Source organism: Neolamprologus brichardi, chromosome 3 (assembly GCF_056152115.1).
Source record: "Neolamprologus brichardi isolate AB-2024 chromosome 3, ASM5615211v1, whole genome shotgun sequence".
NCBI lineage: Eukaryota > Metazoa > Chordata > Actinopteri > Cichliformes > Cichlidae > Neolamprologus > Neolamprologus brichardi.
This window is the reverse complement of record NC_142106.1, coordinates 1,453,816-1,475,553: the sequence shown is the minus strand read 5'-3', so window position 1 is coordinate 1,475,553 and position 21,738 is coordinate 1,453,816. Positions and strand designations below refer to the sequence as shown.

Sequence of the window (21,738 nt, the reverse complement as noted above, 5' to 3'; positions counted from 1 at the left end):
AAAGTTTGTTTTATTTTGAAAATCATCAGAGTGGAAACTGATGACGATAAACATTATTGTGAAGAGTCTATAAATACTGATCATTGATTGGAGCTGTCTCCAGCTGTTTGTAGATTGTTTTGCCCTTCAGCTGCCTGGATACTGATGACATCATGGGGTGTGACCTCTGTGATTGGCTACTCTGTGTTAGTGCTCAGCTGCTGCTACACTTTCAGTCGGTTTACTCACACACACAGTTTAACAGTCACAGAGCTGCTGATGAAGGTGAAGGAGCTGCTCCTCTTCCTCTCCTGTGTCCTCTGTGTCTCTGCCTATGGTGAGTTTGTCTCGGTAAACTCTGGCAGGCAGGCAGCAGCTTATTGATCGGTGTTTCATTTCAGGTCTGCACGGTGACGTTCATATAAACGGCTGTTCAGACTTTGATGCAGAGGACATGTATGGACTGGATGGGGAGGAGGTTGCCTACGCAGACTTCAACAACCACACGGAAGTCTACAGTCTGCCTCCTTTTGCTGATCCTATGACTTACCCCGGAGCTTATAAACAAGCTGTGACTGAGCTGAAGGTCTGCAGACACAACCTGAAGGCTCTTGGCGCGGTGATGAAGGACTACCCTTCCAATAACCGTAAATACAAACATGTCTGTCTCACCTGTGTTTACCTGAAATGATCAGCGATGAAGTAATCAGTCCAATCAAACACAGCCAGTGAAACAAGCTGATTAAAGATATGAAATCATTCCACCTTAAACACATTCAGAAACCCAACACTGACATGTTTCTATTTGTGTTTCTATTAAAGACCACATTTATTTTTCTTCATTAGTTTCTCTGAAGCTGAACTGAGTCTGTCTGTGCTCCTGTTTCTCTAGTTTAACTTCATGATTCTGACGTCAGGCTGGTTTCTCTCACACAGACAATGATGGCATCATCTCAGTGAATGACTGAACAAGTTATTGATGTTTATTATCATCACGATCACCTGCTGATGTGTTTGTGCACAGACGCTCCTTCAGCTGTGATGATCTACACCAGAGATGAGGTGGAGTTTGGAGAGGAGAACACTCTGATCTGTCATGTGACTGGTTTCTATCCTGCTCCTGTCAACGTCTCCTGGACCAAGAACGGACAGAAGGTCACAGAAGGATCCAGCACCAACGTTCCCTATCCCAACAAAGATGGACCCTTCACCCAGATCTCCAGACTGCAGTTCACCCCACAGCTGGGAGACATCTACAGCTGCACAGTGCAACATCTGGCCCTGACTGAACCACTGACCAAGATCTATGGTGAGAAAACTTTATTTAAACAAAAATCACTGACAGACGAACACATGTGAAGACTGAGGCCAGTGTTCATCAGAGCAGCTGGATCTGATCTGATAGTTTGACACGATGATTTTTGTCACACATTTTGGAGCCAATATGATCATCTTATCCCACCAACGATGGGAACAGAGTTTAATACACTGAATCATATGAACAGTAAGTAAGAACATACAGACAACAGCAAGACAACACAGAGCAAAGCAAACTGTGGGCTGTAGAGCCTCAAGTCCAGACAGCAGAGCAACACAGAGACAGAAAGAGCAGAAGTCTCTGTGGCTTCTCTTTATAGGGGCCAGTAACTCCACCTGCTGCTGCAGGGTAACTTTCCACTCGTCCTCCAGCCAAAAACAGCTGGTGCTGGGTCAGGTACTGGTCAGGTACTGGTCAGGTGCTGGTCAGGGGCTGGTCAGGTACTGGTCAGGTACTGGTCAGGTGCTGGTCAGGGCTCTGGATCGGGGTTATCTGCAGCTGGGTGCCCTTTGATGAACTCTTTGCTTTGCCTTATCACAAAAGGTCAGGACACAGTCAAACACCACATATTAATCCTAGTTGTTAAATCTCACAACAAGCAGAATGCATCAACAGGTGCTCTGACAGCAAGTGGCATAATCTTATGATAAACATGTTAATAATAGTTGACCTAATTATATAGGTTATATCGTATTGTAATGATCGTTAAGGTGACTTTACTGTGATGTGTTCAGTATCTCTGTTACAATGTTACCACCTTAATAACCCACGGTGAGGGCAAAAAGTCTCGTGCTTAAGAGGCTACTTGAAAGTTACAGTATATATGTTCACTGCACATAGATATATAGTGCATATAGTCATATAGGTATACTTTCCCAACATTCCCCCGGTCAACCAATTTAAGACGAATGAATTCCTGTTCGTTTACAAAGCACACAACACAGCATCCCTAAAAGAATTCTCAAGAAACTTAAAACGAGACTAATTATAGGAAAATGAAAATAAGAAACATACCAGTAGACACAAATTACATACATGGATTACATGACAACATATGTGAAATTGATATAATTAAACAATTAATTCCCAGTTTTGGATTTCATCTTGGTGCAGCTTCTTTTTCTGAACAAAGGTCTCAGTGTGAGCTGTGAAATGTCCTTTGATAGCTTCAAGGTTAATTCTGGAGTTCCACAGGGCTCAGTGCTAGGACCAGTTCTGTTTACATTACACATGTGTCCTTTAGGTAACACCACAATAGGCACAACATACCTCCGTCATGCAGATGACACCCTCCTCCATGTATCCAACACACCAGTCAACCTGCAGGAATGCCTCCAGAAAACAAAGACCTGGATGACCTCTAACATTTTGCTCCTAAACCAAGATAAGACTGAGTTTATTGTACTCTGTCCTAAAAAACCTCAGACATATATGGTATCTAACCAGATACTTAGTCTGGATTTTTAACCAGGATCTGTCCTTCAATGCACATATTGAAAACTGCTTTCTCCCATTTTTGCACCCATGCTGCTATCTCTAAAATTAGAAATATCCTGTCTCACAGTGACTGACAAATGAGTTCATGCATTTGTTACTTCCAGGCTGGACGACTGTCATTCATTATTATCAGGATGTCCTAAAAACTCCCTGAAAAGCCTTCAAGCATGCATACTGACAGGGACTAGATGACAGAGTATATCTCTGTCATCAGCTCTTTATTAAATCTCTCTGCATTACAACACTTCGCTCTCAAACCTCAGACTAACTACAATATTTAAATTAGAATGGGAAGCCTGGCCTCCAGTTTCCAGGAGTAATTATTAGTTATGAGTTATGGTCAATCTCTCTCTTCCACAGCATGGTCGGGGGCAGGGATAGCTCAGTAGGTAGTGTGGAGAGTAATTTCCCCACGGAGATCAATAAAGCATACGTTATTATGCGTTTTGTCCTGTCTCCTTCTCCTCACCCCAACTGGTCACAGACGACCACTCTCCCCTGTGCCTCGTTCTGCTGGATGTTTCCTCCTGTTCAAAGGGAGTTCCTCCTCTCCCTCACAAAGTTCTTGCTAAAAGAGGGTCAGATAAACTATCTTTGTTAATGTTTTATTATTATCATTTACCATTACATTATAAATGCTTGAGATGACCGGTGTCATGATTTCGTGCTGTTTAACCTTGAGCTGAATACACTACAGCATGGCAGCCTTTGTTCTTACAGTAAAGGAGCCACAAGCTAAAGCAGCTGTATTAGACTAATCATACAAATTTACACAGACATGCATGAATTTCAGTTTACAGACAGTCATACGAAGTTCCCTAATTGGACCTTGTTACATATTTGGGTGGTTGACTCTGAGGCAGACAATTTACGCTATAGATTGAACTAAGACCTTACAAATTTAAGAAGCACAATGACAACATTCAACAATTAAACTTAACAACCTCATTTCCCTTAATTTGAAATAATACATGTAATTGAAATCCTTCTGGTTTGCACTGTAATATATCAGCACACACAGGAGCTCTGAGTCAGCTCAGCAAAACTTTAAATGAGACAGTGAGAGTGAGGAGGACCGACAGATATTTGAGGATGCAGCTGAGGGCAACATCAATGAACTCTGTCATTGGATATATTGGAAAATGCATGGACGATGTCATCACTAAAACCACCGTCTGCAAATATCCAAATCAGAAACCCTGGTAGATAAGGACATTCTTGCTAAGCTCAAAGTGCGGACCTCTGCCTTTAACTCAGGACGTTCTGATGCATATAAAGCAGCAGGTATGACCTCTGAAAAGGGCCACAAAGGACTACAGGGACAAAGTGGAGTCCAGCTACCACAGCTTTGACGCCAGGCGACTGTGGAATGGACTGCGCTGCATCACTGACTACAAGAAGGAAAACACAGGCAGAGCTCAACAACTTCTATGCTCATTTTGTTGCAGACAATGAGGAGCCGCTCCTCTATCCTCAGGAGCACAGTGAGGCTGTAACTTTAACTCTGAAAACAGAAGCTGTGAGATGGTCTTTCAAAAAGGTCAATCCTCACAAAGCTCCGGGACCAGACGGCATCTCAGGCCGGTTTCTCAGAGCATGCGCCGACCAGCTGGCAGGGTGTTCACCAACATCTTCAACCTCTCCCTGAGGCAGTCAGGGGTCCCCACATCCCTCAAAACAACCACCATCATTCCCATTCGTACGACATCAGAGGTCTCCTGTCTGAAATACTACCGCCCTGTTGCACTGACATCCATCATCATCAAGTGCCTTTATTGGCTGGTCAAAGGTCACATCTGCTCCTCCCTCCATGTTACATATCTGCAAAGTTTGGCATGAACGCCAACATCCCTTCAAATTTCTACAATGTAAGACCGAGAGCTTGCTGACGAGCTGCATCACAGTTTGGAACAGAAGCTGCTCTGCAGCAGCAGGAAACCACAGAGCATCACCAGCATGAGGCTTCCTGCCACTCAGGATGTTTATCTCCAGCAGTGTCTCAAAGCACACAGCATCATCAAGGCCCACAGCCACTCAGCACATCAGCTCTTCTCCTTGTTACCATCTGGCAGACGTTACAGGAGTCTGTCTGCTCGGACTACAAGACTCAGAAACTCTTTACCATCAAGCTGGCACCACAACACATAATCCCTAAAGGATGTAACGTTTATGTAAATCCCTCAGTGCAGGTCTCATCCCTTCAATAATGTGATGCTCATTGGGGCCATTGTCTTAGCTTCTGTAAATAAAGTTAGCATAGCCATATAAACCAGTCTGTCCCATGTGTAACTGGGGTTCTGATCCAGTCTGTGTATTTTGTTAGTGTCAATAAGAGTCGTGTCTGCACCCTTTATCTATTAAGCTTTTATTGTCATTGTTGTCATAAACATATAAATACAGAGGAATGAAATACGTAACACAAGGGCTGGAGCTCTGGGCTTTAATCTTAGGAGTTTGTTGGGAGGATCACTGCTGCAGCTGCTCCATGTGGTCCACTGCAGATCTGATGGATAGTTAGGTGATAGTTGTTCCCCTCTTACGCCTGCCGACCCTTAGACGTCGTCCTCCGCCTGACTCCTCCACTCCACCTTTGTGCAGGCCCCATCGGTGACCCAGGCCTGCGTACTGCCGGTGTTGCTCCTCCACCTGGCCTGGTGATCTGTGTTGTACCCTTCAGTTGGTGAGCTCCTTCATCTGTGAGCAGTTATCTGTTTTTCTTCATGTCAGGAGAGTCGTTATTGCGAGTGTGCGCAAACATCAGTTAGTAAGTAACTGTTTTCTCTCCCTGTGAGCTCGACCTCTTCTTACTCTCCCTTTCTTTAACTTCCTTTTCCTCTCACTTACATGTTTCCTCTTTCACAAACTGTCTAATCACACTCTCCAGTGTGTAACTTCCTACATCTCTTACTTTCTCATTCTCAGTTTATTCCTTAAACATATAAAGTGCAATTTAGTTCTTTTGTTGGGCAGTAAAATCCCTCTGATGTTGTGGGACTCTCAAAAACCTAATTCCTGGTTCAAGCCGGACACTCTGTCAGTGTTTCATGCTCCTCTGATGCTCTTTGAAATGTCGTTTCTATTTTAGCTATAGAAGAATACACACAGTCTGACCAGCATCAAGGCAAGTGTTTCAGATACCACTGATCTCTTTATAATTCTCTCCCACACAACACCTAACTGTGCTCTTTCTGTCCCTCCTAAGACCCTCTCTCTCTCTCTTTCATGGCATTTTTAATCTCTCTTTGCTATTTGGGCTGATCGGGACCTGATGAGTGTAGAAACAAAGAATTACCTGATTTTTTTTAGATCCACACATGAGGACATTTGTTTTAAATGCTGATCGAACAGTGACAGAATAATGTCTGTAATGATCCAGACAACCTAAAATGTGATGTCCACATATGTGGAGGTTAATCATCTATTCTAGTGATTCAAAGCTATAACTTGATCAGTTCTGCATCACACAACTGTTATTTCTGTGTTTCTTTTCCCAGACAGATATTTTTGTTCTTTGAATTTAAGTGTTTCTTTTCCTCTAAAATGCTCAAGTGTAGCTACTTTGCCTTAATTCCTACTTGTTTGGGAAGAGCTGTGATCCAGCTGTTTGAGTGTATTTTAATTTCTTATATTATATTTGGAGATGTATTGTTTCCACTTGCCCTGATCACCTCCTGTGTGTATTTAGTGTGTGTTTCTTTCACTCTTTGTCAGGTCGTCTGTGTATTTTCCCTCCATGTCATAGTGCTCATAATCATCATAGTTTTTCATAGTTACCTCATTCTTGGGGATTTTTTGTTGCTTTAACTAATTTATTATCAACAACCATATAAAATTATGCGTAAAATACATGACTAATGTAAAAAATTGTGTTTTGTCTTTATATACGTATCTCCTTTATATACTCTCTGTGTGTGTTTGTGTCTCCAGATGTGGAGCTTCATGTTTCTCTGTGTGTGTTTGTGTCTCCAGATGTGGAGCTCCATGTTTCTCTCTGTGTGTTTGTGCCTCCAGATGTGGAGCTTCATGTTTCTCTCTGTGTGTTTGTGTCTCCAGATGTGGAGCTTCATGTTTCTCTGTGTGTGTTTGTGTCTCCAGATGTGGAGCTTCATGTTTCTCTCTGTGTGTTTGTGTCTCCAGATGTGGAGCTTCATGTTTCTCTCTGTGTGTTTGTGTCTCCAGATGTGGAGCTTCATGTTTCTCTCTGTGTGTTTGTGTCTCCAGATGTGGAGCTTCATGTTTCTCTCTGTGTGTTTGTGTCTCCAGATGTGGAGCTTCATGTTTCTCTCTGTGTGTTTGTGTCTCCAGATGTGGAGCTTCATGTTTCTCTCTGTGTGTTTGTGTCTCCAGATGTGGAGCTTCATGTTTCTCTCTGTGTGTTTGTGTCTCCAGATGTGGAGCTTCATGTTTCTCTCTGTGTGTTTGTGTCTCCAGATGTGGAGCTTCATGTTTCTCTCTGTGTGTTTGTGCCTCCAGATGTGGAGCTTCATGTTTCTCTCTGTGTGTTTGTGCCTCCAGATGTGGAGCTTCATGTTTCTCTCTGTGTGTTTGTGCCTCCAGATGTGGACCTTCATGTTTCTCTCTGTGTGTTTGTGTCTCCAGATGTGGAGCTTCATGTTTCTCTCTGTGTGTTTGTCTCCAGAGGTGGAGCTTCATGTTTCTCTCTGTGTGTTTGTGTCTCCAGAGGTGGAGGTTCATGTTTCTCTCTGTGTGTTTGTCTCCAGATGTGGAGCTTCATGTTTCTCTGTGTGTGTTTGTGTCTCCAGATGTGGAGCTTCATGTTTCTCTCTGTGTTTGTGTCTCCAGATGTGGAGCTTCATGTTTCTCTCTGTGTGTTTGTGTCTCCAGAGGTGGAGGTTCATGTTTCTCTCTGTGTTTGTGTCTCCAGATGTGGAGCTTCATGTTTCTCTCTGTGTGTTTTTGTCTCCAGAGGTGGAGGTTCATGTTTCTCTCTGTGTGTTTGTGTCTCCAGATGTGGAGCTTCATGTTTCTCTCTGTGTGTTTGTGTCTCCAGATGTGGAGCTTCATGTTTCTCTGTGTGTGTTTGTGTCTCCAGATGTGGAGCTTCATGTTTCTCTCTGTGTGTTTGTGCCTCCAGATGTGGAGCTTCATGTTTCTCTCTGTGTGTTTGTGTCTCCAGATGTGGAGCTTCATGTTTCTCTCTGTGTGTTTGTCTCCAGAGGTGGAGCTTCATGTTTCTCTCTGTGTGTTTGTGTCTCCAGAGGTGGAGGTTCATGTTTCTCTCTGTGTGTTTGTGTCTCCAGAGGTGGAGGTTCATGTTTCTCTCTGTGTGTTTGTCTCCAGATGTGGAGCTTCATGTTTCTCTGTGTGTGTTTGTGTCTCCAGATGTGGAGCTTCATGTTTCTCTCTGTGTTTGTGTCTCCAGATGTGGAGCTTCATGTTTCTCTCTGTGTGTTTGTGTCTCCAGATGTGGAGCTTCATGTTTCTCTCTGTGTGTTTGTGTCTCCAGATGTGGAGCTTCATGTTTCTCTGTGTGTGTTTGTGTCTCCAGATGTGGAGCTTCATGTTTCTCTCTGTGTTTGTGTCTCCAGATGTGGAGCTTCATGTTTCTCTCTGTGTGTTTGTGTCTCCAGATGTGGAGCTTCATGTTTCTCTCTGTGTTTGTGTCTCCAGAGGTGGAGGTTCATGTTTCTCTCTGTGTGTTTGTGTCTCCAGATGTGGAGCTTCATGTTTCTCTCTGTGTGTTTGTGTCTCCAGATGTGGAGCTTCATGTTTCTCTGTGTGTGTTTGTGTCTCCAGATGTGGAGCTTCATGTTTCTCTCTGTGTGTTTGTGCCTCCAGATGTGGAGCTTCATGTTTCTCTCTGTGTGTTTGTGTCTCCAGATGTGGAGCTTCATGTTTCTCTCTGTGTGTTTGTCTCCAGAGGTGGAGCTTCATGTTTCTCTCTGTGTGTTTGTGTCTCCAGAGGTGGAGGTTCATGTTTCTCTCTGTGTGTTTGTCTCCAGATGTGGAGCTTCATGTTTCTCTCTGTGTTTGTGTCTCCAGATGTGGAGCTTCATGTTTCTCTCTGTGTGTTTTTGTCTCCAGAGGTGGAGGTTCATGTTTCTCTCTGTGTTTGTGTCTCCAGATGTGGAGCTTCATGTTTCTCTCTGTGTGTTTGTCTCCAGATGTGGAGCTTCATGTTTCTCTCTCTGTGTTTGTGTCTCCAGAGGTGGAGGTTCATGTTTCTCTCTGTGTGTTTTTGTCTCCAGATGTGGAGCTTCATGTTTCTCTCTGTGTGTTTTTGTCTCCAGAGGTGGAGGTTCATGTTTCTCTCTGTGTTTGTGTCTCCAGATGTGGAGCTTCATGTTTCTCTCTGTGTGTTTGTGTCTCCAGATGTGGAGCTTCATGTTTCTCTCTGTGTGTTTGTGTCTCCAGATGTGGAGCTTCATGTTTCTCTCTGTGTGTTTGTCTCCAGAGGTGGAGGTTCATGTTTCTCTCTGTGTGTTTGTCTCCAGATGTGGAGCTTCATGTTTCTCTCTGTGTTTGTGTCTCCAGATGTGGAGCTTCATGTTTCTCTCTGTGTGTTTGTGTCTCCAGATGTGGAGGTTCATGTTTCTCTCTGTGTGTTTGTGTCTCCAGAGGTGGAGGTTCATGTTTCTCTCTGTGTGTTTGTGTCTCCAGAGGTGGAGGTTCATGTTTCTCTCTGTGTGTTTGTGTCTCCAGATGTGGAGCTTCATGTTTCTCTGTGTGTGTTTGTGTCTCCAGATGTGGAGCTTCATGTTTCTCTCTGTGTGTTTGTGTCTCCAGATGTGGAGCTTCATGTTTCTCTCTGTGTTTGTGTCTCCAGATGTGGAGCTTCATGTTTCTCTCTGTGTGTTTGTGTCTCCAGATGTGGAGCTTCATGTTTCTCTCTGTGTGTTTGTGTCTCCAGAGGTGGAGCTTCATGTTTCTCTCTGTGTGTTTGTCTCCAGATGTGGAGCTTCATGTTTCTCTCTGTGTGTTTGTGTCTCCAGATGTGGAGCTTCATGTTTCTCTCTGTGTGTTTGTGTCTCCAGAGGTGGAGCTTCATGTTTCTCTCTGTGTTTGTGTCTCCAGATGTGGAGCTTCATGTTTCTCTCTGTGTGTTTGTGTCTCCAGATGTGGAGCTTCATGTTTCTCTCTGTGTGTTTGTGTCTCCAGAGGTGGAGCTTCATGTTTCTCTCTGTGTGTTTGTCTCCAGATGTGGAGCTTCATGTTTCTCTCTGTGTGTTTGTGTCTCCAGATGTGGAGCTTCATGTTTCTCTCTGTGTGTTTGTGTCTCCAGAGGTGGAGCTTCATGTTTCTCTCTGTGTTTGTGTCTCCAGATGTGGAGCTTCATGTTTCTCTCTGTGTGTTTGTGTCTCCAGATGTGGAGCTTCATGTTTCTCTCTGTGTGTGTTTGTGTCTCCAGATGTGGAGCTTCATGTTTCTCTGTGTGTGTTTGTGTCTCCAGATGTGGAGCTTCATGTTTCTCTGTGTGTGTTTGTGTCTCCAGATGTGGAGCTCCATGTTTCTCTCTGTGTGTTTGTGCCTCCAGATGTGGAGCTTCATGTTTCTCTCTGTGTGTTTGTGTCTCCAGATGTGGAGCTTCATGTTTCTCTCTGTGTGTGTTTGTGTCTCCAGAGGTGGAGCTTCATGTTTCTCTCTGTGTGTTTGTGTCTCCAGATGTGGAGCTCCATGTTTCTCTCTGTGTGTTTGTGCCTCCAGATGTGGAGCTCCATGTTTCTCTCTGTGTGTTTGTGTCTCCAGATGTGGAGCTTCATGTTTCTCTCTGTGTGTGTTTGTGTCTCCAGATGTGGAGCTTCATGTTTCTCTCTGTGTGTTTGTGTCTCCAGATGTGGAGCTTCATGTTTCTCTCTGTGTGTTTGTGTCTCCAGATGTGGAGCTTCATGTTTCTCTTTGTGTGTTTGTGTCTCCAGATGTGGAGCTTCATGTTTCTCTCTGTGTGTTTGTGTCTCCAGATGTGGAGCTTCATGTTTCTCTCTGTGTGTGTTTGTGTCTCCAGATGTGGAGCTTCATGTTTCTCTTTGTGTGTTTGTGTCTCCAGATGTGGAGCTTCATGTTTCTCTCTGTGTGTTTGTGTCTCCAGATGTGGAGCTTCATGTTTCTCTGTGTGTGTTTGTGTCTCCAGATGTGGAGCTTCATGTTTCTCTCTGTGTGTTTGTGTCTCCAGATGTGGAGCTTCATGTTTCTCTGTGTGTGTTTGTGTCTCCAGATGTGGAGCTTCATGTTTCTCTCTGTGTGTTTGTGTCTCCAGATGTGGAGCTTCATGTTTCTCTCTGTGTGTTTGTGTCTCCAGATGTGGAGCTTCATGTTTCTCTGTGTGTGTTTGTGTCTCCAGATGTGGAGCTTCATGTTTCTCTCTGTGTGTTTGTGTCTCCAGATGTGGAGCTTCATGTTTCTCTCTGTGTGTTTGTGTCTCCAGATGTGGAGCTTCATGTTTCTCTCTGTGTGTTTGTGTCTCCAGATGTGGAGCTTCATGTTTCTCTCTGTGTGTTTGTGTCTCCAGATGTGGAGCTTCATGTTTCTCTCTGTGTGTTTGTGTCTCCAGATGTGGAGCTTCATGTTTCTCTCTGTGTGTTTGTGTCTCCAGATGTGGAGCTTCATGTTTCTCTCTGTGTGTTTGTGTCTCCAGATGTGGAGCTTCATGTTTCTCTCTGTGTGTTTGTGTCTCCAGATGTGGAGCTTCATGTTTCTCTCTGTGTGTTTGTGTCTCCAGATGTGGAGCTTCATGTTTCTCTCTGTGTGTTTGTGCCTCCAGATGTGGAGCTTCATGTTTCTCTCTGTGTGTTTGTGCCTCCAGATGTGGAGCTTCATGTTTCTCTCTGTGTGTTTGTGCCTCCAGATGTGGACCTTCATGTTTCTCTCTGTGTGTTTGTGTCTCCAGATGTGGAGCTTCATGTTTCTCTGTGTGTGTTTGTGTCTCCAGATGTGGAGCTTCATGTTTCTCTCTGTGTGTTTGTCTCCAGAGGTGGAGCTTCATGTTTCTCTCTGTGTGTTTGTGTCTCCAGAGGTGGAGGTTCATGTTTCTCTCTGTGTGTTTGTCTCCAGATGTGGAGCTTCATGTTTCTCTGTGTGTGTTTGTGTCTCCAGATGTGGAGCTTCATGTTTCTCTCTGTGTTTGTGTCTCCAGATGTGGAGCTTCATGTTTCTCTCTGTGTGTTTGTGTCTCCAGAGGTGGAGGTTCATGTTTCTCTCTGTGTTTGTGTCTCCAGATGTGGAGCTTCATGTTTCTCTCTGTGTGTTTTTGTCTCCAGAGGTGGAGGTTCATGTTTCTCTCTGTGTGTTTGTGTCTCCAGATGTGGAGCTTCATGTTTCTCTCTGTGTGTTTGTGTCTCCAGATGTGGAGCTTCATGTTTCTCTGTGTGTGTTTGTGTCTCCAGATGTGGAGCTTCATGTTTCTCTCTGTGTGTTTGTGCCTCCAGATGTGGAGCTTCATGTTTCTCTCTGTGTGTTTGTGTCTCCAGATGTGGAGCTTCATGTTTCTCTCTGTGTGTTTGTCTCCAGAGGTGGAGCTTCATGTTTCTCTCTGTGTGTTTGTGTCTCCAGAGGTGGAGGTTCATGTTTCTCTCTGTGTGTTTGTGTCTCCAGAGGTGGAGGTTCATGTTTCTCTCTGTGTGTTTGTCTCCAGATGTGGAGCTTCATGTTTCTCTGTGTGTGTTTGTGTCTCCAGATGTGGAGCTTCATGTTTCTCTCTGTGTTTGTGTCTCCAGATGTGGACCTTCATGTTTCTCTCTGTGTGTTTGTGTCTCCAGATGTGGAGCTTCATGTTTCTCTCTGTGTTTGTGTCTCCAGAGGTGGAGGTTCATGTTTCTCTCTGTGTGTTTGTGTCTCCAGATGTGGAGCTTCATGTTTCTCTCTGTGTGTTTGTGTCTCCAGATGTGGAGCTTCATGTTTCTCTGTGTGTGTTTGTGTCTCCAGATGTGGAGCTTCATGTTTCTCTCTGTGTGTTTGTGCCTCCAGATGTGGAGCTTCATGTTTCTCTCTGTGTGTTTGTGTCTCCAGATGTGGAGCTTCATGTTTCTCTCTGTGTGTTTGTCTCCAGAGGTGGAGCTTCATGTTTCTCTCTGTGTGTTTGTGTCTCCAGAGGTGGAGGTTCATGTTTCTCTCTGTGTGTTTGTCTCCAGATGTGGAGCTTCATGTTTCTCTCTGTGTTTGTGTCTCCAGATGTGGAGCTTCATGTTTCTCTCTGTGTGTTTTTGTCTCCAGAGGTGGAGGTTCATGTTTCTCTCTGTGTTTGTGTCTCCAGATGTGGAGCTTCATGTTTCTCTCTGTGTGTTTGTCTCCAGATGTGGAGCTTCATGTTTCTCTCTCTGTGTTTGTGTCTCCAGAGGTGGAGGTTCATGTTTCTCTCTGTGTGTTTTTGTCTCCAGATGTGGAGCTTCATGTTTCTCTCTGTGTGTTTTTGTCTCCAGAGGTGGAGGTTCATGTTTCTCTCTGTGTTTGTGTCTCCAGATGTGGAGCTTCATGTTTCTCTCTGTGTGTTTGTGTCTCCAGATGTGGAGCTTCATGTTTCTCTCTGTGTGTTTGTGTCTCCAGATGTGGAGCTTCATGTTTCTCTCTGTGTGTTTGTCTCCAGAGGTGGAGGTTCATGTTTCTCTCTGTGTGTTTGTCTCCAGATGTGGAGCTTCATGTTTCTCTCTGTGTTTGTGTCTCCAGATGTGGAGCTTCATGTTTCTCTCTGTGTGTTTGTGTCTCCAGATGTGGAGGTTCATGTTTCTCTCTGTGTGTTTGTGTCTCCAGAGGTGGAGGTTCATGTTTCTCTCTGTGTGTTTGTGTCTCCAGAGGTGGAGGTTCATGTTTCTCTCTGTGTGTTTGTGTCTCCAGATGTGGAGCTTCATGTTTCTCTGTGTGTGTTTGTGTCTCCAGATGTGGAGCTTCATGTTTCTCTCTGTGTGTTTGTGTCTCCAGATGTGGAGCTTCATGTTTCTCTCTGTGTTTGTGTCTCCAGATGTGGAGCTTCATGTTTCTCTCTGTGTGTTTGTGTCTCCAGATGTGGAGCTTCATGTTTCTCTCTGTGTGTTTGTGTCTCCAGAGGTGGAGCTTCATGTTTCTCTCTGTGTGTTTGTCTCCAGATGTGGAGCTTCATGTTTCTCTCTGTGTGTTTGTGTCTCCAGATGTGGAGCTTCATGTTTCTCTCTGTGTGTTTGTGTCTCCAGAGGTGGAGCTTCATGTTTCTCTCTGTGTTTGTGTCTCCAGATGTGGAGCTTCATGTTTCTCTCTGTGTGTTTGTGTCTCCAGATGTGGAGCTTCATGTTTCTCTCTGTGTGTTTGTGTCTCCAGAGGTGGAGCTTCATGTTTCTCTCTGTGTGTTTGTCTCCAGATGTGGAGCTTCATGTTTCTCTCTGTGTGTTTGTGTCTCCAGATGTGGAGCTTCATGTTTCTCTCTGTGTGTTTGTGTCTCCAGAGGTGGAGCTTCATGTTTCTCTCTGTGTTTGTGTCTCCAGATGTGGAGCTTCATGTTTCTCTCTGTGTGTTTGTGTCTCCAGATGTGGAGCTTCATGTTTCTCTCTGTGTGTTTGTGTCTCCAGAGGTGGAGGCGTCTGCTCATTCCGATCCAGGTGTTGGACCCTCTGTGTTCTGTGGAGTGGGTCTGACTCTCGGTCTGTTCGGTGTGGCTGTTGGAACCTTCTTCCTCATCAAAGGAAACGAGTGCAGCTGATTGGCTCACGGTGACGATGTCATTCTATGACGAGCTCCTAATCAGTGTGACTGTGCTGTAGGTGAGTGTGCAGAGTTCGCCTGTAATGAGTATCAGATCCTTTGTTCTGTCTGGTTCCTGTTTACCTGCCTCACCTGACGTGCTTAATAATGGAACATCTGTATGAGCTGTGCCGTCAGCCGCTGTTGTCAATAAAGTTTAACTCTGGAATTCAAAGCAAAGCTATTTTCAGCTGCTCTCACACCGCAGCGACTATCTCCACATGTTTGAACCAGCAGATTTTACCTGGACTCTGTTCCTGCCACAACAGTAAAAGAGATGAGACTGAGATCAGTTTGATGTGACCTCAGTGTGTTCATAAACTGCTATAATGTGTCTTTGTTTATCAAACCGTGTTTCAGATTTTCACATATCAATAAAGTTTAATGACGGATTCTCTGTGTGTGTGTTGAGTCAGACTTTGAGCTCTAACAGAATGAACATTAATGAGTCTGAATTTGTCTTTGCAAACACAAAGATGTCAAACTAAATCCTGATGAAGACTCTGCTGATAAAAGCAGGTGAAAGAAAAATCAATGAGTGTTTATAGAAATGAATCTAACATGTTTATATTCCTGCTGTAACATGTTTTAATATCTGGTATTTAAATTTACTCTGAATATGGATAAAATCTCATTATGATTCAGGTAAGTTTAATTTCTACAACACAAAATCACAACAACAGTCAGCTGAAGCAGCTTCATATTGTGATGTAAATACTCTTCAATAATACAACATAGTAATAATTTAATATGAGCTGAAGTTCATCTGCTGCAGTCTGACTGTTAATGGTTTATAAACGTGAATCTGAATTTCTCTGCTTGAATATTTAAATGCAAATTGAGTGTAATGTTAATGTAACAGTGAAATGTGATCCAGCTGCATGATGACATCACACTGTGGCGTCCACGCAGGAACATCAGCCAGACACGAGTCCCACACACCCACAGAGCTGATTGTAAATCTGATCACTGTCACTGTTACAGGTTCTTATCATTGTTACAGCAGGTCTGACATCAGTGTTTGGTGCAGATAATTATTATACATTAATATGTTTCCATGACTGCAGACTGTGACTGAAATGTAAATGAAAACAGGTTTTCAGTTTAATTTAATGGGCTTTAACAGAAACACACGTGGAGATGAAGGGTGTGAACTATGAGCTGATCCCACAGCAACAGATGATGCTGTGGTCATGTGACCTGACTTCCTGTTTCTCGAGCAGCTCTCCGTCAGACTGAGTCAGTTTGTCTGGAGAACTTAGAAACATGGCTTCATCCTTCCTCTGCCTCCTCTTCATCAGCCTCAGCACAGCAGGTACCATCAATACGCTCACCAGTGATCATTAATACACTGATCAATGACATGATTCGCCCTCAGTCTGATGTTCTGTTTGTTCTCAGATGGATTCATGACTTACAGACTGTCTCGCTGTGACTTTAACTCCACTGAGCTGAAGGACATCCAGTTCACCGACTCTTACTATTACAACATGATAGAGATCATCAGGTTTGACAGCGATGTGGGGACGTTTGTTGGATTCACTGACTTTGGAGTGAAGACCGCAGAGGCCTGGAACAATATTCCTGCGAGGCTGGCTACTATGAGGGCTCTGAAGGGGACGTACTGCAAACCAAACATTGATGTTAGATACCACAACGTTATGTCTAAATCAGGTGAGCGTGCCGTGGTCTGTGTGACATCATCAGGTGTTCCTGTTGACCTCACTCTGAATCATTTATGACGGACTCACAGCTGCAGCTAATTTTAAAGATTAATAACTTTAATAAATCATCGATCACGGAACATAAAACGCCAAAGAACGAATCTAACCTGCGGCGCCCCCTGCTGGTGGCAAACTGCAGCTGTTCCTCATAACACACTGATTGTGATATTATTTTTTTATACTCTTTGAGCTGAAAACAATCCACAATTGTTTTTTAATATTTCCATATACATATTTTAACAGCATGAAGCAGCCTGGCAGGTTAATTATTTCCTTCTTTTCATCTTATTCATTTATTTTAAATAAATATGAAACACTGATGTATGCAGTTTATTTATTGATTGTGACCTTCACAGCTTGTTTAGCAGCTTCACACCTGCAAACACTTACAGCTCAGATCTATGACTCAGTGTAACAGTGGAGTTATTCAATATGAGGCAACACTTATAAAGTTATCATCATGACACACACATATAAATGTGACTGCTGTTATTTAATCTGTGTGTGTGAAGTGTTTCACTCTCTACAGCATCTCTGCAGTAAAGTGAGCTAAAGTGCTGAAACAGCTGCTGTGCCGACAGGCTGACCTGACTGATCAGTGAAATGTAAACACACACAACCTGTGACTCATCAGAAACAAAGAGTGCAGGGGAAGCTGTCTGATAGTGCGAAGTCATCCTGTGTGTTCTGCTTTTGGGTTATAGATGGTTAGATCTACGAGTGCACCTAAACACAGCATGAATGTTGAACCACACGAGCAGGCTGTTTACAACAGTAACTTCCTCTCTGGAGTGAGACGGTGAAACCTCAGAGAAAGAAACGTGTGAGAAGTTTCCTCCATCAGCCTGCAGCTCTTATCTGACCCATCTGTGTGTGACTGGTTACAAATATGATTAATTAAACAGGCAAAGCGCCCCCTGCAGGCCCTGGATGGTACAGTCTGATCACAGTGACCTTCCATCGGGGTCTCGCTCACTGCCTCGATCACAAGCTCCTCCACCGTTGTTTGCAGCAACAGATTTACACGATCAGCTCTTCCAGTTCAGGTCCTGTCGCCTAGCAACCACCACCTAGAATGATAATGTAAAACTTTCATTAATCAGAAGCTCAGAGTTTTGACTTTAATTTTGTTAACATTTCTAATCTAAACATATTGTAAATCAAATAAACGTATCTATCAAATATATATAACTTTGACTACAACAACCAGCAGCAGATTTCATTCTGTGCTGTCACCACAGCAGACTTTGGATTTCCAAGAGATATAATCTCTCCGTGTGTCGTGGGCAGTGTTGGGTGTAATGCGTTACTAAGTAACGCGTTACTGTAATTAAATTACTTTTCCACTGAAAAAGTAGAGTAACTAATTACTGTTCATTTTTAGGTATTTTAATTACAGTTACTTACAATGTACTTGTGTTACATTGTAAAATAATTAAACTGGCTGAATATCATTATTTAATTTCAATAATTTATCTTCTAAACGTAGAAGTAAACTCTGCCTCTTTAACATCGCTGTAGTGCAGCTGCGCGTCCTTTCACACCAGTTTGCTGCACAGTCGTATTCTACAGCTGAAGCTGTCGGACTGAAGCGAGTGGCTGTTTTATGAAGTGGACATATTCCCGTCTCTTCACTTTTCTGAAACAAGCAGACAAGAACGTTACAGTAATATGTAAAAACGATCAGCTGCTGTTAACAGCACGAGTAATCTACTGAAGCGTCTGACACGAGAGCATAGACGAACACTTCTGAGTGATCCTTGTTCATCATCCATCACCACAGCAACTGCTGCTAAGCAGCAAAACCTGGTTTTACTTCAGCAGCACAGAAAGCGTCTGAAGGTGAGCTTAAAAAAATGATTGCAGGCTACACTGTGGAAGAGATGCTACTGCTGCGTACTGTAGAGTCTCAGTCTTTAAAAAATTATATATAATTTATATATATATAAATATATATATAATATATATAATTTATAAATATTTATTATTTAAAGAGTTTAATTTCTATTGTTTGCCCACTCAAGGTTTATCGGGATTTTAAGAAGTATTTAGTTAAATTACTTATTTAGTAATTAAGTTACTTTTCTGACAAGGTAATTAGCTAAGTATTATACAATATTGACTAAGTAATTAGTAATTAGTAATTAATTACTTTTTTAAAGTAACTTACCCAACACTGGTCGTGGGTCTGCCTTTGGGCCTCCTCCTGGTGGGATCTTATTCAGATCTCGCTCTTTCGGTCACTACCCACAGCTGGTGAACACTGGTGAGGGTGGGGAAGTAGATCGACGTAGATCGAGAGCCCTGCTTTTACACTCAGCTGTCCAATCTGTTTGTCAATCTCCTGTCACTCGTGAACAAGACCCCAAGATACTTCAACTCCTCCACTTGTGGCAAGGACTCGTCCCCAACCCGGAGTGGGCACTCCATTCTTTTTCTGAGGAGAATGGCTGCAGATTTGGAGGCGCTGATTCTCATTCCCACTGCTTCACACTCGGCTGTGAACCATTCCAGTGCGAGCTGGAGGCCACCTCCTCTTGACCTCTTGCCTGGTTGGGCAAACTCCCTCAATGCACTCAATGCGCCCTTGAGTATCCTTAAGAGGATGAAGAGCTGGTCCAGTGTTCCACGTATAACGGACGGACTGTCCTTTCCAGCACCCTGGCATAGACCTTCCCAGGGAGGCTGAGTAGTGTGATCCCCCTATAGTTGTAAGACATCTTCCGGTCCCCCTTCTTAAAGATGGGAACCAATCCAGAGGTACCACCCCAAACACAGCCAAAACATCCCTAAAACATCCAGAGTCTTCAGGAACTCAGGCTGAACCCAGGGGCTCTGCCACCAAAGAGTAGTTTAACTGCCTCAGTGACTTGACTCACTGGACATTGGTGGGTCTTCCCCCTCGTCGCCAGGCTCTGCTTCCTCCACAAAAGACGTGTCAGTGGGATTATGGAGGTCCTCGAAGTATGCCTTCCACTGGCTGACAATGTCCTCAGTCGAAGTCAGCAGCACTCCACCCGCACTATTAATGTGCACTGTGCCTTTTAAATAAATGCATTCAAATTATACAGAGAACATTAATAATAATAATACAAACTAATAATGTCTTGTAGCTCCGCCCACTGTCAAACTTCACTCCACGATGCCTCTCTCCAGTCACCATCCTGCCATGTTGGTCTGCAGTGTCTATGACTTCTTTCCCAGTAAGATCAAAGTGAGCTGGCACAGAGACGGACAGGAAGTCACCTCTGATGTCACTTCCACTGAGGAGATGGAGGATGGGGATTGGTACTACCAGACCCACTGCTACCTGGAGTACACACCCAGGTGAGCATCATGATAATAATAGTGCTAAAGTTTAAACATTTAAAGTCCAGATCTGAGAGTCACTAATGTTTGTGTCGAAGGTCTGGAGAGAAGATCTCCTGTGTGGTGGAGCACGCCAGCCTGGAGAAACCTCTGATCACTAACTGGGGTAAATACCTGTCTGCTTGTATCTACACACCTGTACATACCTGTCTGTCTGTCCACCTGTCTGACTCTCACCTGTGTGACTCAGATCCCTCCTCATCCTCATTCATGCCTAAGACAGAGAGGGACAAGCTCGCCATCGGCGCCTCAGGACTGCTCCTCTGTCTGATCTTGTCTCTGGCTGGGTTCATCTACTACAGACAGAGAGCTCGAGGTCAGAGAACCACTCTCACTCACAGACCAGTTCAGACCAGAAACCAGTTCAGACCAGAACAGGTTCAGACCAGAAACCAGTTCAGACCAGAACCAGTTCAGACCAGAAACCAGTTCAGACCAGAAACCAGTTCATACCACACTGAAACCGTTCAGAGATACAAAATCTCAAACCACATACGATGGGTCTAAAACTGGTTCTGATCTGGTTTACATCAGTATTTTTTTTGATGTTTTAAAATGTACACTTTTGGGCAGGTTAAGGCCAGTTTCACAAATTTCTAGAACAATCCTGTACATTTTCAGACAAGTGTTAGTTTCTGGCTGCATTCAAACGCAGGTTTTCTACTGGTTTCAGAGAACTCTTGGTCCATGTCCAGTCCCTAAAACATGAAACTTTTCCGTATCATCAGTATTGCTCAGTTTAAAATCAGCTTCCATGAAGTGCTTTCAGAGTTTGTTGGTGACTGTGTCCTCATCTCTTCTTCTTTCTCCAGGTCGTATCCTGGTTCCCACAAACTGAGGCTGTTCCTGGTCCTGGTTTTCTCTGATGTTTTAAAGTCAGCTGCTTCCTGTGTTTAGCAGACTGATGATGATGTAGCCAACATGTCAGCTCACCAAAGAATAACTGAAACAATATCTGTAACAAAAGAAGAAAATGTATTCAGGGTCTGACTGCAGTTTACCATCTGTGCTTAATATCTTATAGAGCAGCGGTCCCCCAACCCCGAGTCGTTTGGTACCGGGCTGTGAGAGTTGAGGTTCGGGTGTAAAATGTATGGTTTTCAGGGTTTTCAGGGTTTTTATCGGTTTTTAGCGTTATTTTTTTTTTGTCGTTAACTCGGTTTTTGTGGGTCTTTAAACGCGTGTTATGAATAAGTCTTCTTTTTTCGTTAGCGGTACTAATTTTCTTTTGTGGTATTTATTTGCGACACCTTAAAGGTCGGTCCGTGAAAACATTGTCAGGCATAAACCGGTCCGTGGCACAAAAAAGGTTGGGGACCGCTGCCATAGAGATTTCTGGATTGGAGCATGTCATCCTTCAGGACTCGCATCCACTTTACAGTTTACTTTTTGACCATGGGCCTGCTGACACAAGCGCTCTTTAAATAACTGTGACTCAGTCATTGTTTGTGCTAGGAAGAGCATGTGAATGGTTTTGAAAAGATGAGAAGCTGTTCTTTACGGGATATTTGGTGTATTACGGTAGCACAAAGCGTTCACAGGCTACTGCAGTCTGAACACAGAAAAGTCAACTCTGCTTAAGTTTTACCGTCAGTGTTTTGCAATGCTGTAGCTCCTCAACCAACTGGGCTAGAGAGACATTTCAAAGACCAGCTTTACTAAACTTTACTGTGCATCACTAGAAAGCACGAGCAGCCACAGTCCAATCACAGATAAGAACTGATGATTGATGATGATGATGCACGGAGCAGAGAGGCAGGAATGGAGAAGTGGCAACGCACAAAAAAAGACCAGGAGATTTAAAAAACTCCAATGTGGCTGAAAAAGCTTTTTATACATATTTTTTATATTTCATATTTAAAGTTGATGTTGTGTTACATTTTGTTCATGTTGAATATCAGTTTCCACTTAAATATAAAGCTGAAAAAACTGTCTGTTTTGTTTCTTTCTAAATGTCTGTATATAGTCTGGCCAGCAAAATAATAAAAATGAAAAGAGCTACAGTGGCTCGCAAAAGTATTCGGCCCCCTTTAACTTTCCCACATTTTGTCACATTACAGCCACAAACATGAATCAATTTTATTGGAATTCCACAAAAGAAAGAAAGACCAACACAAAGTGGTGCACACGTGAGAAGTGGAACGAACATCAGACATGATTCCAAACATTTGTTACAAATAAATAACTGCA

At 43.5% G+C, this 21,738-nt stretch overlaps 2 protein-coding genes across 6 annotated transcripts; both read left to right on the top strand.

Moving 5' to 3' along the window:
- The first annotated feature begins 196 nt into the window (after positions 1-196).
- Positions 197-14,848, top strand: LOC102795063 (H-2 class II histocompatibility antigen, A-U alpha chain-like). Of its 3 annotated transcripts, XM_087838647.1 has the most exons (6): positions 197-316; positions 381-626; positions 1,004-1,288; positions 5,393-5,474; positions 5,880-5,915; positions 14,284-14,320. In XM_087838647.1, the coding sequence occupies exons 1-5, from the start codon at positions 259-261 to the stop codon at positions 5,902-5,904; spliced, it is 696 nt and encodes a 231-aa protein (XP_087694773.1). In that variant the 5' UTR covers positions 197-258; the 3' UTR covers positions 5,905-5,915; positions 14,284-14,320. The 3 variants fall into 3 exon arrangements, with proteins under 3 accessions (XP_087694773.1, XP_087694774.1, XP_087694772.1); XM_087838648.1 differs by lacking the exon at positions 5,880-5,915 and having other exon boundaries at positions 14,284-14,363; XM_087838646.1 differs by lacking the exons at positions 5,393-5,474; positions 5,880-5,915 and having other exon boundaries at positions 14,284-14,848.
- On the top strand, positions 14,462-21,491 carry LOC102799578 (rano class II histocompatibility antigen, A beta chain-like). Of its 3 annotated transcripts, XM_087838637.1 has the most exons (7): positions 14,462-14,475; positions 15,679-15,770; positions 15,857-16,129; positions 19,293-19,506; positions 19,587-19,654; positions 19,739-19,864; positions 20,361-21,491. In XM_087838637.1, exons 2-7 carry the CDS (start codon positions 15,722-15,724, stop codon positions 20,384-20,386), a joined length of 756 nt encoding a protein of 251 aa, XP_087694763.1. In that variant the 5' UTR covers positions 14,462-14,475; positions 15,679-15,721; the 3' UTR covers positions 20,387-21,491. The 3 variants fall into 3 exon arrangements, with proteins under 3 accessions (XP_087694763.1, XP_087694762.1, XP_087694764.1); XM_087838636.1 differs by lacking the exon at positions 14,462-14,475 and having other exon boundaries at positions 15,583-15,770; XM_087838638.1 differs by lacking the exons at positions 14,462-14,475; positions 15,679-15,770; positions 15,857-16,129 and adding an exon at positions 17,863-18,021.
- Positions 21,492-21,738: the final 247 nt, after the last annotated feature.